Source organism: Bufo bufo, chromosome 3 (genome assembly GCF_905171765.1).
Source record: "Bufo bufo chromosome 3, aBufBuf1.1, whole genome shotgun sequence".
Lineage (NCBI taxonomy): Eukaryota > Metazoa > Chordata > Amphibia > Anura > Bufonidae > Bufo > Bufo bufo.
The window spans coordinates 705,314,842-705,332,552 of record NC_053391.1 but is presented as its reverse complement, the minus strand read 5'-3'; the positions used below and the strand labels follow the sequence as shown (position 1 = coordinate 705,332,552).

Genomic DNA, 17,711 nt, shown 5'->3' with positions numbered 1-17,711 from the left:
CTGTCCCGCTCTCACCACGGCCCCTCCTGTCCCGCTCTCACCACGGCCCCTCCTGTCCCGCTCTCACCACGGCCCCTCCTGTCCCGCTCTCACCACGGCCCCTCCTGTCCCGCTCTCACCACGGCCCCTCCTGTCCCGCTCTCACCACGGCCCCTCCTGTCCCGCTCTCACCACGGCCCCTCCTGTCCCGCTCTCACCACGGCCCCTCATGTCCCGCTCTCACCACGGCCCCTCCTGTCCCGCTCTCACCACGGCCCCTCCTGTCCCGCTCTCACCACGGCCCCTCCTGTCCCGCTCTCACCACGGCCCCTCCTGTCCCGCTCTCACCACGGCCCCTCCTGTCCCGCTCTCACCACGGCCCCTCCTGTCCCGCTCTCACCACGGCCCCTCCTGTCCCGCTCTCACCACGGCCCCTCCTGTCCCGCTCTCACCACGGCCCCTCCTGTCCCGCTCTCACCACGCCCCCTCCTGTCCCGCTCTCACCACGCCCCCTCCTGTCCCGCTCCCACCACGGCCCCTCCTGTGATATGTGACCCCCACCACTGCATATAGAGATCAGTGACCCCCTGTACACTGTATATGGTTATATGTGACCCCCACCACTGCATATAGAGATCAGTGACCCCCTGTACACTGTATATGGTGATATGTGACCCCCCACCACTGCATATAGAGGTCAGTGACCCCCTGTACACTGTATATGGTGATATGTGACCCCCACCACTGTATATAGAGATCAGTGACCCTCTGTACACTGTATATGGTGATATGTGACCCCCACCACTGCATATAGAGATCAGTGATCCCCTGTACACTGTATATGATCTGTGGCCAGTACTTGTCACTTGATCTGTGGCCAGTACATGTCACATGATAGAAATACTTCATGGTTTTGTCTAGTGTCTGGGGCACTCTGGAGTGTTGATACTTAGGGTGGCCAACCCCTTTAAGGACAGAGGACTTCTCATCTCTGGTCGTTGACCAGTGGTTGTAACTCTTTCGTGAAGCGAGATGCTGTGTTCTTCGGGGAGGTCTTGTAATTATATGGTGTCTATAGGCCAGTATAGCGTGGATGAGTTTGTTGGGGGTGAAGTGTCTGTTCCGTCTGTTCTCCAGCGTCGCTCCACAATGAAGCTGCTAATGAAAATGCTCCACTAGCAGCCTCAGGAACCTGCCGCCACAGTCAAGCAGTGCATGACTTCATCAGCATGCTGAAGTCTGTGCCGTCAGTCAACAGCCAAGTCAACACCCCAATGTCAATCTGGAAGCTCGGGGCCGTGTTCCAGCGGCCGCCCTGGACAGGGAAGATGGAACAACCTCTTTAAAGGGATTCTGTCACCTGTCACCGCTAGCATGTCCGCAATATACCTGTCCCATAGCTCTGTGTGCTTTTATTGTGTTTAAAAAATGATTTTAGAGATATGTAAATCAGCCTGGTAAGGGTCCCAAGGGGCTGTACTAACCTTCCTGGAGCCACGCCCCCTGTGAAGGAGCCCAGCACCGCCTGCGTCCTCCGAATCTCCCATAGGACCGGTATATTGCGGACATGCTAGCGGCGATCTAACCGTGCATGTCCGCAGCTCTATAGGCTAAAACGAGGTGACAGAATCCCTTTAAAGGAGTTTTCCGAGAGTTTGTTTTTACTAATGCCTCTCCTTAGGATGGGTCATCAGTATCTGGTCAGGGGGTCTGACACCCGGGGCCCCTGCTGATCAGCTGTTTGAGAAGGCATCAGGGCTCCTGTGAGCGTTGTGGTCTTCTCCATGCTCACCAGGCACAGCGCCGTACATTGTATAGCGGTTGTGCGTGTTATCAAGGTCAGCCCCATTCACCTCTGTGAGGCTGAGCTGCTCCTAGGACACAGGACTGATACGTCTCGTCACTGGCCTAGGGAACAGCGACCACCACTGCCTTCTCAAAAAGCCGATCCGCGGGGGTCCCGGGTGTCAGACCCCCACCAATCAGATACTGATGACCTATACAGAGGATCGGTCATCAGTATATACTGTAAGTCTCAGAAAATGCTTTTCATTCCAGGAATCCCTTCCAGTCAGACTCGGGGCAGATGAGACCTCTGGGCTGATTGAGCAAATTATTCTGGTTCTCGGGGAAGACACTTGTGTTCTTCACTCTTTATCTAACTCACATTTCTGTTTTCTTTTGTCTATGAGCGTTTTCCCTTCACCATTGATCCTTCCTACAATTTCCACCCTCACCATTACTCCTTCCTTCTTATCTTCTATCCACATCTCTTCATTCATCTTCCACCTTCACCATTGATTCTTCCTTCTTATCTTCTGTCCACATCTCTTCTCCTCGCTCTTCATTCATCTTCCACCTTCACCATTGATCCTTCCTTCTTATCTTCTGTCCACATCTCTTCTCCTTCTCCTTCTCGCTCTTCATTCATTTTCCACCTTCACCATTAATTCTTCCTTCTTATCTTCTGCCCACATCTCTTCTCCTTCTCGCTCTTCATTCATCTTCCACCTTCACCATTGATCCTTCCTTCTTATCTTCTGTCCACAGCTCTTCTCCTTCTCGCTCTTCATTCATTTTCCACCTTCACCATTGATCCTTCCTTCTTATCTTCTGTCCACAGCTCTTCTCCTTCTCGCTCTTCATTCATTTTCCACCTTCACCATTAATTCTTCCTTCTTATCTTCTGTCCACATCTCTTCTCCTTCTCGCTCTTCATTCATCTTCCACCTTCACCATTGATCCTTCCTTCTTATCTTCTGTCCACAGCTCTTCTCTTTTTATGCTTTACGTTTGTATTTTATTCCATCTACTCATTACTGCTCTTCTTCTCACCCCTCATGTCTTTTATTCTTTTGGGCCATTTCTTCCTTCGTTTTCCCTCTCTTCCCTATATTGCTTCATATTACTTTAGATACTCAGCCCAATAGTTGCACCATCCCCAGAGCACCCCTTGTTTCTCCCAGCCAATCAGCAGCCTGCAGGATAGCCAATCATGATAGAGACTCAGGTAACAGTCATGGACCACCCAATATTTGTAGAGCACTAGAGTTTAGACCCGTAGACTCCAGCTAGAGTTCTATGCTTGTTAGTAATTCTGAGGCCTCATTGTAGAGCTTCCTCCTTTATAATTTATTCACACAGTCTACCGATCGGCCAACTACACTACCACAGACAGCTTCAATGTGATGCGCCTCCTAGTTGTGGTGACGTACCCTCCAGTTTATTGTGAGGCACCTCCTAGTTGTGGTGAGGTACCCTCCAGCTGATTGTGAGAAACCTCCTAGCTGTGGTGAGGTACCCACCAGTTGATTAATGTGAGCCACCTCTTAGTTGTGGTGAGGACCCCCCCCCCCCCCCCCAGTAGTTGATGACATGCCCTTCAGTTCAGTACAATGAATCTCCTAGCTGTGGTGAGGTACCCTCCAGCTGATTGTGAGGCACCTGCTAGCTGTGTTGAGGTACCCTCCAGCTGATTGTGAGGCACCTCCTAGTTGGGGTGAGGTACCCACCAGTTGATTGATGTGAGGCACCTCCTAGTTGTGTTGAGGACCACCCTCCCCCCAGTAGTTGATGACATGCCCTTCAGTTCAGTATGAGGCATCTCCTAGTTATGGTGAGGTACCCTCCAGCTGATTGTGAGGCACCTCTTAGCTGTGGTGAGGTACCCTCCAGCTGATTGTGAGGCACCTCCTAGCTGTGGTGAGGTACATTTCAGCTGATTGTGAGGCACCTCCTAGCTGTGGTGAGGTACCCTCCAGCTGTAGTGAGGCACCTCCTAGTTGTGGTGAGGTACCCACCAGTTGATTAATGTGAGGCACCTCCTAGTTGTGTTGAGGACCACCCCCCCCCCCCCCCCCCCCCCAGTAGTTGATGACATGCCCTTCAGTTCAGTATGAGGCATCTCCTAGTTGTGGTGAGGTACCCTCCAGCTGATTGTGAGGCACCTCTTAGCTGTGGTGAGGTACCCTCCAGCTGATTGTGAGGCACCTCCTAGCTGTGGTGAGGTACATTTCAGCTGATTGTGAGGCACCTCCTAGCTGTGGTGAGGTACCCTCCAGCTGATAGTGAGGCACCTCCTAGTTGTGGTGAGGTACCCACCAGTTGATTAATGTGAGGCACCTCCTAGTTGTGTTGAGGACCACCCCCCGCCCCCCCCCCCCCCCCCCCCCCCCCCAGTAGTTGATGAAATGCCCTTCAGTTCAGTATGAGGCATCTCCTAGTTGTGGTGATGACCCCCCAATACTTGATGATGTGCCCTTCAGTTCAGTATAAGGCATCTCCTAGCTTTGGTGAGGTACCCTCCAGCTGATTGTGAGGCACCTCTTAGCTGTGGTGAGGTACCCTCCAGCTGATTGTGAAGCACCTCCTAGCTGTGGTGAGGTACCCTCCAGCTGATTGTGAGGCACCTCCTAGCTGTGGTGAGGTACATTCCAGCTGATTGTGAGGCACCTGCTAGCTGTGGCGAGGTACCCTCCAGCTGATTGTGTGGCACCTCCTAGTTGTGGTGAGGTACCCTCCAGTTGATTAATGTGAGGCACCTCCTAGTTGTGTTGAGGACCATCCTCCCCCAGTAGTTGATGACATGCCCTTCAGTTCAGTATAAGGCATCTCCTAGCTGTGGTGAGGTACCCTCCAGCTGATTGTGAGGCACCTCCTAGTTGTGTTGAGGACCATCCCCCCCAGTAGTTGATGACATGCCCTTCAGTTCAGTATAAGGCATCTCCTAGCTGTGGTGAGGTACCCTCTAGCTGATTGTGAGGCACTTCCTAGCTGTGGTGAGGTACACTCCAGCTGATTGTGAGGCACCTGCTAGCTGTGGTGTGGTACCCTCCAGCTGATTGTGAGGCACCTCCTAGTTGTGTTGAGGACCATCCCCCCCAGTACTTGATGATGGGCCCTTCAGTTCAGTATAAGGCATCTCCTAGCTGTGGTGAGGTACCCTCTAGCTGATTGTGAGGCACTTCCTAGCTGTGGTGAGGTACACTCCAGCTGATTGTGAGGCACCTGCTAGCTGTGGTGAGGTACCCTCCAGCTGATTGTGAGGCACCTCCTAGTTGTGTTGAGGACCATCCCCCCCAGTACTTGATGATGTGCCCTTCAGTTCAGTATAAGGCGTCTCCTAGCTGTGGTGAGGTACCCTCCAGCTGATTGTGAGGCATCTCCTAGCTGTGGCGAGGAACCCTCCAGCTGATTGTGAGGCAACCCACATTTGTTGGTGAGGTACAGCATTGGTTAATTGGATACAGTCTTTGTCCCTACAGAAAGATTATTGCTTTGGTCCAACCTTCATGTTGGGATTGTGGTGAAATTCTTCGGGTGTCACTCGGCCCAGCTGACCAGTAGAACTTTTTCCTGACAGGAAGGAGTTAAATATCAGCATTTCAGGGAGGTGACTATTGAAACCCTTCGCAGCCCGCACCCCCATGACCAGATCCTGGACTCTCAGCTGACTGACCCTCATGTGGTGCTAGGTGTCTCATTAGCGGATGATGAGAGTAGTGTTTGTGCGTGCCCCGTATTCTTCCTTGTGATTGTGTGGTCTTTTCTTGCAGGATCCATGTCTCAGCCATCCTCGCACCCTTCACTCACGTCTGAGGAGATGTCTCGAGGTTTAGCTGTGGAAAAGTTAGACATGATGAAGAAGTGGGGAATCAACACATATAAAGTAAGAGGGGTCTGAAGTATTATAAGCTGCTCTTGGCCTCCTTGTCTGTATACGCCTGGGCCATCGGATATTACTGACCGCGCTCTCATCCCTGCAGTGCACTAAACAGTTAATCTCAGAGCGATTTGGCCGGGGGTCTCGTACGGTGGACTTGGAGTTGGAGACCCAAATTGAGCTTCTCAGAGACACTAAGCGAAAGTATGAAGGGGTCCTGCAGCTGGCCAGAGCCCTGACCGCCCATTTCTACAACTTGGTGCAGACACAGAGGGCCCTGGGTGACGCCTTCTCTGACCTGAGCCAAAAATCACCAGAATTGCAGGTCAGCAACTATATGCAGAAAATGAAGCATATTCCCTCCATCATATGTATCCCTCCACCTTCATATCCTATAGACTGCCCCTCCAGATCACCATGGATATCCTCTGTCCACTACAATACCCTGCACACATCCCCTCCAGATCACCATGGATATCCTCTGTCCACTGCCATACCCTGCACACATCCCCTCCAGAATACCAAGGATATCCTCTGTCCACTACAATAACCTGCACACATCCCCTCCAGAATACCAAGGATATCCTCTGTCCACTACAATAACCTGCACACATCCCCTCCAGATCACCAGGGATATCCTCTGTCCACTACAATAACCTGCACACATCCCCTCCAGATCACCATGGATATCCTCTGTCCACTACAATAACCTGCACATATCCCCTCCAGATCACCAGGGATATCCTCTGTACACTGCCATACCCTGCACACATCCCCTCCAGAGTACCATCGATATCCTCTGTCCACTGCCATACCCTGCACACATCCCGTCCAGATCACCATGGATATCCTCTGTCCACTGCCATACCCTGCACACATCCCCTCCAGAGTACCAGGGATATCCTCTGTCCACTGACATACCCTGTACACATCCCCTACAGAGTACCAGGGATATCCTCTGTACACTGCCATACCCTGTACACATTCCCTCCAGATCACCATGGATATCCTCTGTCCACTACAATACCCTGCACACATCCCCTCCAGATCACCATGGATATCCTCTGTCCACTACAATACCCTGCACACATCCCCTCCAGATCACCATGGATATCCTCTGTCCACTACAATAACCTGCACACATCCCCTCCAGATCACCAGGGATATCCTCTGTCCACTACAATAACCTGCACACATCCCCTCCAGATCACCAGGGATATCCTCTGTCCACTACAATAACCTGCACACATCCCCTCCAGATCACCAGGGATATCCTCTGTCCACTACAATAACCTGCACACATCCCCTCCAGAGTACCAGGAATATCCTCTGTCCACTGACATACCCTGTACACATCCCCTACAGAGTACCAGGGATATCCTCTGTCCACTGCCATACCCTGTACACATCCCGTCCAGATCACCATGGATATCCTCTGTCCACTACAATAACCTGCACACATCCCCTCCAGAGTACCAGGGATATCCTCTGTCCACTACAATAACCTGCACACATCCCCTCCAGAGTACCAGGGATATCCTCTGTCCACTACAATAACCTGCACACATCCTCTCCAGAGTACCAGGGATATCCTCTGTCCACTACAATAACCTGCACACATCCCCTCCAGATCACCAGGGATATCCTCTGTCCACTACAATAACCTGCACACATCCCCTCCAGAGTACCAGGAATATCCTCTGTCCACTGACATACCCTGTACACATCCCCTCCAGAGTACCAGGGATATCCTCTGTCCACTGACATACCCTGTACACATCCCCTACAGAGTACCAGGGATATCCTCTGTCCACTGCCATACCCTGCACACATCCCCTCCAGAGTACCAGGGATATCCTCTGTCTACTACAATAACCTGCACACATCCCCTCCAGAGTACCATCGATATCCTCTGTCCACTGCCATACCCTGCACACATCCCGTCCAGATCACCATGGATATCCTCTGTCCACTGCCATACCCTGCACACATCCCCTCCAGAGTACCAGGGATATCCTCTGTCCACTGACATACCCTGTACACATCCCCTACAGAGTACCAGGGATATCCTCTGTCCACTGCCATACCCTGCACACATCCCGTCCAGATCACCATGGATATCCTCTGTCCACTGCCATACCCTGCACACATCCCCTCCAGAGTACCAGGGATATCCTCTGTCCACTGACATACCCTGTACACATCCCCTACAGAGTACCAGGGATATCCTCTGTACACTGCCATACCCTGTACACATTCCCTCCAGATCACCATGGATATCCTCTGTCCACTACAATAACCTGCACACATCCCCTCCAGAGTACCAGGGATATCCTCTGTCCACTGCCATACCCTGCACACATCCCGTCCAGATCACCATGGATATCCTCTGTCCACTGCCATACCCTGCACACATCCCCTCCAGAGTACCAGGGATATCCTCTGTCCACTGACATACCCTGTACACATCCCCTACAGAGTACCAGGGATATCCTCTGTACACTGCCATACCCTGTACACATTCCCTCCAGATCACCATGGATATCCTCTGTCCACTACAATAACCTGCACACATCCCCTCCAGAGTACCAGGGATATCCTCTGTCCACTACAATAACCTGTACACATCCCCTCCAGAGTACCAGGGATATCCTCTGTCCACTACAATAACCTGTACACATCCCCTCCAGAGTACCAGGGATATCCTCTGTCCACTACAATAACCTGTACACATCCCCTCCAGAGTACCAGGGATATCCTCTGTCCACTACAATAACCTGCACACATCCCCTACAGAGTACCAGGGATATCCTCTGTCCACTACAATAACCTGCACACATCCCCTCCAGAGTACCAGGGATATCCTCTGTCCACTACAATAACCTGCACACATCCCCTCCAGAGTACCAGGGATATCCTCTGTCCACTACAATAACCTGCACACATCCCCTCCAGAGTACCATTGATATCCCCCCCCACCTTCATACCCTGTACACATCCCCTCCGGAGTATCATCAGTATCCTCTCCATACCCTGTACACATTGCCTCCAATACCACCATGGATATCCTCTGTCCACAACAATACCCTGCACACATACCCGCCGGAGCACCATATCCTGTATACCTCCTCCAGATCACCAGGGATATCCTCTTTCGACCACCATATCCTGTATACCTCCTCCAGATCACCAGGGATATCCTCTTTCGACCACCATATCCTGTATACCTCCTCCAGATCACCAGGGATATCCTCTTTCGACCACCATATCCTGTATACCTCCTCCAGATCACCAGGGATATCCTCTTTCGACCACCATATCCTGTATACCTCCTCCAGACCACCATGGACCATAGCGTTAGAGCAGGCATCCTCAAACTGCGGCCCTCCAGCTGTTGCAAAACTACAACTCCCAGCATGCCCGAACAGCCTACAGGTATCAGCCTTCAGCAGGGCATTGTGGGAGTTGTAGTTTTACAACAGCTGGAGGGCCGCAGTTTGAGGATGCCTGCGTTAGAGCATTCAGGCCCTTGTCTTCTGCCTGTAATGATATCACCGTTATGACTGTTTGCTTCTTAGGAGGAGTTTGGCTACAATGCCGAGACCCAGAAGCTTCTGTGTAAGAATGGAGAGACCCTGCTGGGAGCCGTCAACTTCTTTGTGTCCAGTATCAACACCCTGATCAACAAAACCATGGAGGACACGCTAATGACAGTGAAACTGTACGAGACGGCGAGGTAATCAGCGCTGAAATCATTACATGGTGGCTGCTCTGCACAGGTTCTTGGTGAAGGCCGTAAAACCCTGGAATTATTCGTCTACATTCAGCGCCAGTCCATTCATGGTAATGAGACCTCACCATGATGGCAGCTTTCATATTAGTATCGGTGTACGGTACAGTGGTTCCATCATGGATCGTCACGTGCCAAAGCATCAGCCTAGTTGGAAATCATGATGGACAGGGGTAGGCTGGGTGTGTAAAGAAGTCCCTCTGTCAGTCCACACCCAATCACTACTTAGTATTACACCGTTACATGGACTGAAACAGACCCCAGAGCATCGAGCTCTAGATAAGTTCTAACCCACAGTCCCACTTGCTATTAGAGAAGCCTCATTGGAAGTCTTGTCTGCCATTTCCACCTCCTGGGGTCGGACATTCTGTCCTGAGGCTGCTCTACCTGTAAAGAACCCTTTCCTGCACTGATGTCTCCTCCCACGTAATGAAGGTCCCCGGGTCCTGTGTAAGGTCCTTGGAATGAATAAATCCTGCCGCTTCTTGTACTGACCACACTCGCGCAGAGAGACCACCTCTATGGCAGCTTTCTAAAGGCTTCACAAGCCCGATTCTTCCAGCTCTCCAGTATCCTTCATGGTAAAAGGAGCCCAAAACTGAATCCCATGTTCCAGATGTGGCCTCTCAAAGGATGTGTGCGTGTGGGGGGAGGGGGGCAAAAAAAGACTACGATAGACTGAAATCCAATAGATGTTTGCAGCCTGTACTAATACAACGAGCAGACCTTCTTCAGGCTGCACTGATACAAGTCTGGAGTGAGAGCCACAAGCTAACACTTAGCCTGGTGTCCTCTCCTCCAATCATAGCTGTCGCTGCTAGGGGGCCACATGTAAGGGGCCGAAGCTCCTCGCTTCTCCGCCTCGTATGCTGCTAGTTGTGGTTTGTGTGAGTGAATCCAGATGTTGACTTACAGGTTGGAGTACGATGCGTACCGGGCTGATTTGGAGGAGCTGAGTCTGGGGCCACGAGATGCCGCCACTCTCTGCCGCATCGAGGTCGCACAGCAAAACTTCCAGGCGCATCGAAGCAAATATGAGAAACTGCGAGGAGATGTAACTATCAAGCTGCGCTTCTTACAAGAAAACAAGGTACAGCCGACACGTGGCATGTGTGACCTTACCGACCGTGCCAGCTACTGACCTTACCGCCCGTGCCAGCTACTGACCTTACCGACCGTGCCAGCTACTGACCTTACCGACCGTGCCAGCTACTGACCTTACCGCCCGTGCCAGCTACTGACCTTATCGACCGTGCCAGCTACTGACCTTACCGCCCGTGCCAGCTACTGACCTTATCGACCGTGCCAGCTACTGACCTTACCGACCGTGCCAGCTACTGACCTTACCGACCGTGCCAGCTACTGACCTTATCGACCGTGCCAGCTACTGACCGTGCCAGCTACTGACCTTACCGCCCGTGCCAGCTACTGACCTTATCGACCGTGCCAGCTACTGACCGTGCCAGCTACTGACCTTACCGCCCGTGCCAGCTACTGACCTTACCGCCCGTGCCAGCTACTGACCTTATCGATCGTGCCAGCTACTGACCGTGCCAACTACTGACCTTACCGAACGTGCCAGCTACTGACCTTACCGACCGTGCCAATCATCGCTCTGCTGACGTGACCGCAGTCGCCGCTCCGCTGATGCTTGTCTCCTCCAAGGACATGATTCTGCTTGGTTTGTGGCTTACGTGTCCTCTTTTGTCTTCCAGGTGAAGGTCATGCACAAGCAGCTTCTCCTCTTCCATAACGCCATCTCCTCATACTTTGCTGGGAATCAACAGCAGCTGGAAGCTTCACTGCAACAATTCAACATCAAGCTAAGCAGCGCAGCCAGCGACAAACCCTCCTGGCTGGAGGAGCAGTGACCACGCCGCTTATCTCTCTCTTTACGTGTTTGTGATTGCGTGTGTACTGTATATGTAAGTGTTGTGTGCATGAAGGATTGTGTGTGACATTACCGTGTGCTAGTGCGAGCGTCCATTGTATGGTCGATTGTTTCTCATTTCATGTGTCTGCAGATCAGTGTGTCTGATTGTATGTCCGACACTCGGTGACCTGCAGATTGTGGCCAGTCACCAGACCACCAGTATGAAGCCCATGAGCAAGGCCTGTGTGGTGCTGGTTATCTTCTTCTCATCCGTCCATTTGTACATGGCACACAGCAGGTCTTGCTAATTGGGTTAGCTCATAGACCTCACCTCTCCTTCCGCAAACTTCCTTTGTCCTTATATATTACAGAACATGTCCACTATTTATTCTTCTGAGCGGTCTTCTCAGCTCTAAAAACCCTGTCACTCCTGCCCTCCGATTTTCTAGATATCCACCCCACTCTTCTACAGACATCCACTCCACTGCTCTTCAGGTCTCCTCCACTCTTCTACAGACATCCACTCCACTGCTCTTCAGGTCTCCTCCACTCTTCTACAGACATCCACTCCACTGCTCTTCAGGTCTCCTCCGCTCTGCACCCCACTCTTCTATAGACATCCACTCCACTGCTCTTCAGGTCTCCTCCGCTCTTCACCCCACTATTCTACGGACATCCACTCCACTGCTCTTCAGGTCTCCTCCGCTCTGCACCCCACTATTCTACAGACATCCACTCCATTACTCTTCAGGTCTCCTCCACTCTTCTACAGACATCCACTCCACTGCTCTTCAGGTCTCCTCCACTCTTCTACAGACATCCACTCCACTGCTCTTCAGGTCTCCTCCACTATTCTACAGACATCCACTCCATTACTCTTCAGGTCTCCTCCGCTCTGCACCCCACTCTTCTACAGACATCCACTCCACTGCTCTTCGGGTCTCCTCCGCTCTGCACCCCACTATTCTATGGACATCCACTCCACTGCTCTTCAGGTCTCAACCACTCTACACCCCACTCTTTTACAGACATCCACTCCACTGCTCTCAGGTCTCCTCCACTCTACACCCCACTATTCTACAGACATCCACTCCACTGCTCTTCAGGTCTCCTCCACTCTTCTACAGACATCCACTCCACTGCTCTTCAGGTCTCCTCTGCTCTTCTACAGACATCCACTCCACTGCTCTTCAGGTCTCCTCCGCTCTGCACCCCACTCTTTTACAGACATCCACTCCACTGCTCTTCAGGTCTCCTCCACTCTACACCCCACTCTTTTACAGACATCCACTCCACTGCTCTTCAGGTCTCCTCCACTCTACACCCCATTATTCTACGGACATCCACTCCACTGCTCTTCAGGTCTCCTCCGCTCTACACCCCACTATTCTACAGACATCCACTCCACTGCTCTTCAGGTCTCCTCCGCTCTACACCTCACTATGGTACGGACATCCACTCCACTGCTCTTCAGGTCTCCTCCGCTTTACACCCCACTATTCTACAGACATCCACTCCACTGCTCTTCAGGTCTCCTCCGCTCTACACCCCACTATTCTACAGACATCCACTCCACTGCTCTTCAGGTCCCCCCCGCTCTGCACCCCATTCTTTTACAGACATCCACTCCACTGCTCTTCAGGTCTCCTCCACTCTTCTACAGACATCCACTCCACTGCTTTTCAGGTCTCCTCCGCTCTACACCCCACTATGCTACGGACATTCACTCCACTGCTCTTCAGGTCTCCTGCACTCTTCTACAGACATCCACTCCACTGCTTTTCAGGTCTCCTCCGCTCTACACCCCACTATGCTACGGACATCCACTCCACTGCTCTTCAGGTCTCCTGCACTCTTCTACAGACATCCACTCCACTGCTCTTTAGGCATCCTCCGCTCTGCACCCCACTCTTCTACAGACATCCATTTCTCTTCAGATCATCTATAGACGTCTGCTATACGCACTCATCTTCTGTAGACATTCGATCTAAACTCTCCTCTTCTGTAGACATCCGCTGTATGCTCTCCTCTTCTGTAGACATCCGCTGTATGCTCTCCTCTTCTGTAGACATCCGCTGTATGCTCTCCTCTTCTGTAGACATCCGCTGTATGCTCTCCTCTTCTGTAGACATCCGCTGTATGCTCTCCTCTTCTGTAGACCACTTTACACTCTCCTTTTCTGTAGACATCCGCTCTACACTCTCCTTTTCTGTAGACGTCTGCTATACGGTCTCATGTTCTGTAGACGTCTGCTCTACACTCTCCTCTTCTGTAGACATCCGCTCTACACTCTCCTCTTCTGTAGACATCTGCTCTACACTCTCCTCTTCTGTAGACATCTGCTCTACACTCTCCTCTTCTGTAGACATCCGCTCTACATTCTCCTCTTCTGTAGACATCCGCTCTACACTCCCCTCTTCTGTAGACATCCGCTCTACGCTCTCCTCTTCTGTCGACATCCGCTCTACACTCTTCTCTTCTGTCGACATCCACTCTACACTCTTCTCTTCTGTCGACATCCGCTCTACACTCCCCTCTTCTGTAGACATCCGCTCTACACTCCCCTCTTCTGTAGACATCCGCTCTACACTCTCCTCTTCTGTAGACATCCGCTCTACACTCTCCTCTTCTGTAGACATCCGCTCTACATTCTCCTCTTCTGTAGACATCCGCTCTACGCTCTCCTCTTCTGTTATTGTGCATTGCCTGCAGCACTTCACGCTGGTTCTCTAGCACTTGCTGATGACATCCCTCACCACATCTTTCTGTTGTATTATTTTTCCCTCAGCATTTTCCTTTAATCATAATAGGAGATTGGAGCGGGCAGGAGTTCTGTATATTTCGGGAGGTTGGCTGTAGTTACTAGAGTGGGGATATTTGTATGTCACACTCCCTTTCACAATGACTGCGGATGGTGACTGCAGCATCCTTCTCCGTGTGTGTGAGTGTGCAGCATGTAGCCCGGATGTGGTCTATGTGTCCCATGACTGAATGTTTTGTACAACACTACTTCCGAGCAGTGGGTCTGCAGTCCTGTAAGAGGATGAATGTGTCTTCAACTACATTTCAGCGTGTCTGACTCAATTCCAGTAGTGTAAAAGTTGTGCGCAAGGCCGGTATCTGCGGGAGTATTGCAGTATTACATGCCCTTAGGGTCCAATGCTACCCAGATTCAACCCCTGTGTAATTAACATTGGGCCATGTTCTTGTTACCTGCCCTGTAGTACGATAACTATTTATAAAGACAGATTGTTCCATGAGAAATGTTCGTGGTTGCGACGGTCCTCCTGGGGTCACGTAGGCTGGAAAAATCATCTCAACAAGGGGCATTAGGTTACTGGAACATTTCTGGAAATCGGAATAAAACTAATGAAGAGTCTGTCTCTGTCTCATTGATGGTTCTTTGCCTCGTGTAGTTGATGGTTGTGTGTAGGCCACGATCCTATGAATGGTTATACGGTCAAGAGGGATGTTTTTGCAGTTACAGACAGGATCCAGATATAGAAAGCTGAGGTTTTGCTACACTGGAAAGTGTCTTCAAGGATCATCAGCTTCACAGTGCAGCCACTAAGGCTCGTGTCACCGAAGTGTTTCTAAGATATGTATTCACACCTTCTGTCCTTCAGTGGTGGACGAATGGTCTTCAGCTAACCTTCCATATCTGCTACAGATTCTAGTCAAGGACGAATAAGGATATCGGGTGGGGGGCTGATATGCTGTTATTCCTAGGACACATCACTACATCCAGGAGACTGTGGCAGGCGCAGCACTATGAAATGCCTTTTGCGATGTGGCATTAGAAGAATTTTTATATCTCTGACTTTTAGTCTAACCAGACTGTCTATTACGCTGTAATTCCTCTAGCGCCGTTCTATGGAAACAGTAGGTTTAAAGAACACACCAAATGCTTGAAATAACTTCTTTATTAACTTCAACTTTTCTTCATATATAACACTGCCGCCTCTGCAGCAGATAGTCCATGTACATAAGACATGTTGGAAAGGTATCACAATGTGGCGGTATGCATAAGATGGTGGTTCAACTGTTCAATATTGTCATTCAACATAAAATGGTGGATATATTTCTCTCTTCAGTATCTGTACTCTCACTTTAAGTTATTTAAGCACTTTATGATCTCTCTGAGAGGTATACCTGAGGTTAACCAATAGTTCACTTGCTCTACTTGGTTTGCAGTTTGCTCTATGCAATTACTTATGATCTGGTATGAGCAGTTCGCATTTGTATGCAATTTGTTTGGATTGTATGATTGTATGACTCAGTAGTTCGTTTGTATGGTGGAATTGTAAGTAAACACACATATAACCAGTTCAGTATACAGTTCTAATCACTATATTAACAGTAGGAACATTATATAACTGTTTTAAATGCCTATTTTGGCCTCTTGCTTCCATAAAACACAGCTCTTAGTGGAGTGTGTGTCTGTTCAGCTCCTCTCTCTGGTGAATAATGATTCGAGCAGCTCCTGTTAGGGGAATTTCCCACACGGGCTGTGTGTGAGGCTGGCTGTGATTGGTCTAGACTTCTGCCCTTCTATGAACACAATATATATAACAGTTACATGACATCCAAAACATGAAGTCACTGTAAATAACTCTGCTTTTGTCTTTAACACACAAACATAGGAACTGTATTAAGGTTATTCTCAGGTCTAGCTGTATAAACATATAAGCTATGTTAGCAACCTAGGACAGGTCGCCAGCTACAGAGACAGAAGGTCACTAAGTTGTTATCATGCACAGAAGATGGCTTCTAGGTTGTATCTTGGTGCCCTGTTGCTGCCCATGATGTTCCCCAGCTGCTGCTTATGATGTGTCCAGGGTGTCACCCAGTTCCCAGGCTATGGTGTCTGAGGCAATGGAAACTGAGCTAGTGATGTAGGAGGGGCTATTGATGCCGGCGGAGCTAGCATCAGAGGTGGGGCTATCCTGTTAGCGCTACATACAAGAACGTGGTTATGCAAATAAAAATTGTGGTAATGTAGTTTATTATTCTTGCATTGTGTGTCCTAATCAGCGCTTCATCTACGTCACTGACCGCCCAGAAGCAGCCCCTGTGAGTGAGAGCTGCAGCATCCAACCAAGAGACCACTACTTCTGTCACTCAGAGGGCAGCTCATGTTGTGGAAGTTTTATTAGGATGTGTTTCTAATATATTGTGTATTGTCACCATGTCTCTCAGTGTCAGGGTAAACCATTGGAGTGGATATCTTCCCGTGTATGTCCTCACACAGCTGCCGGGCGCAGAGGTCTCCGTCCGCGAATGGTCCATGTGCTAAGCGCTGGGCTGTGGGCCGGGGGAGACTGATGTGTTCAGCAGAGCAGGGTTTTCTTGGCTGATGTATGGACGCCGGCTAGGGCCCCCGCGCAAGACGCAGATTTATTGGCTTGGCGTGGATGCATTTGTTAAGAGAACAATATATGAAAGGAACGTGCGTTTGTTGTCTCTAGTGCGCCTGATCAGCCGCTGGAGATAATGACGCTGTCCTGTAAATAAACATGCATGAGGATCATAGTAACTTTATCTGGCATCGATCACTGAGCAAGGATGGATAAGGTTCACTCCAGTGGTAATGGCTGTCAGCTGGCTAGGTTATTCTAAATGATGGTGTCTTGTCTTCCTGTATATCATCACTTCCTGTATGTCATCACTTCCTGTATGTCATCACTTCCCGTATGTCATCACTTCCTGCATCCTTGTTACATGAAGGAAGTGGTCGGGTGATGGGCCGGCTCCTTTCTATTGTTACCCCTTTTGTGAGTAAGAAATAAAAGTGAAAGAGACTGGGCAGGAGGGGAAGTTGCTCAGCAGAACTGAAGATGATAACACCTTTGTCTGAGTCGCGAAGAGATTTTCCTTTCCTTACACAAAGTCTGATGCGAGCGGATTTCTACTACAAATATTTATATTATAGATGGCGAGATGGGAAGGATCCAACAGATTTTATTTTCTCTGCACAGCAGGTAAAGGGGAGAGAAAAGTAAACTAGTTTTATCTGCTGCGTCAGAGAGGAAATTTCTGCTTGATGAAAGAACGCTTTCGCTCTATTTGTGTAAGGACGAGGTGAGTGCTTCTCCGTTGTGTAGTTTTTGGTGGATCTGAGTTGATTGTACAGAGATTGTGATGTGTGTGCTGAGCAGTACAGGGTATCGTGTTTTTTTGTTGTAACTTCTTAACTTTTATATTATTGTGATTTTGTAGAGGCAGCAATTTTTTTTAGTGTTTGTACATTAGAGACAGCATTTAGAGAGGATTTTTATATTGTTAGCCTGTAAATCGCCCGCAGAGTGGAGGTTTGCTCTGGTTTTGGGGGTGGGGCACAGGGAATATAGAAACTGTTTTGTTTAATTTGGATTTTCTATTGCTGGATTTTGTAGACACCGTCTTGT

General features: G+C 50.1%; 1 protein-coding gene across 50 annotated transcripts in view; it reads left to right on the top strand.

Moving 5' to 3' along the window:
- ARFIP2 (ADP ribosylation factor interacting protein 2) overlaps window positions 1–14,683 on the top strand; it is a 76,602-nt gene extending 61,919 nt beyond the window's left edge. For 3 of the 50 annotated variants that reach the window (XM_040426755.1, XM_040426748.1, XM_040426749.1), the window contains 6 exons: window positions 5,535–5,647; window positions 5,745–5,966; window positions 9,220–9,377; window positions 10,347–10,521; window positions 11,147–12,299; window positions 12,355–14,683. In XM_040426755.1, coding sequence (XP_040282689.1) covers window positions 5,535–5,647; window positions 5,745–5,966; window positions 9,220–9,377; window positions 10,347–10,521; window positions 11,147–11,302 — 824 coding nt within the window. In that variant the 3' untranslated portion in view covers window positions 11,303–12,299; window positions 12,355–14,683. Of the gene's footprint in view, window positions 1–5,534; window positions 5,648–5,744; window positions 5,967–9,219; window positions 9,378–10,346; window positions 10,522–11,146 lie in introns of those variants that run through there. The other 47 variants (XM_040426751.1, XM_040426752.1, XM_040426753.1 and 44 more) reach the window with 47 other exon arrangements.
- The last annotated feature ends 3,028 nt before the right edge of the window (window positions 14,684–17,711 follow it).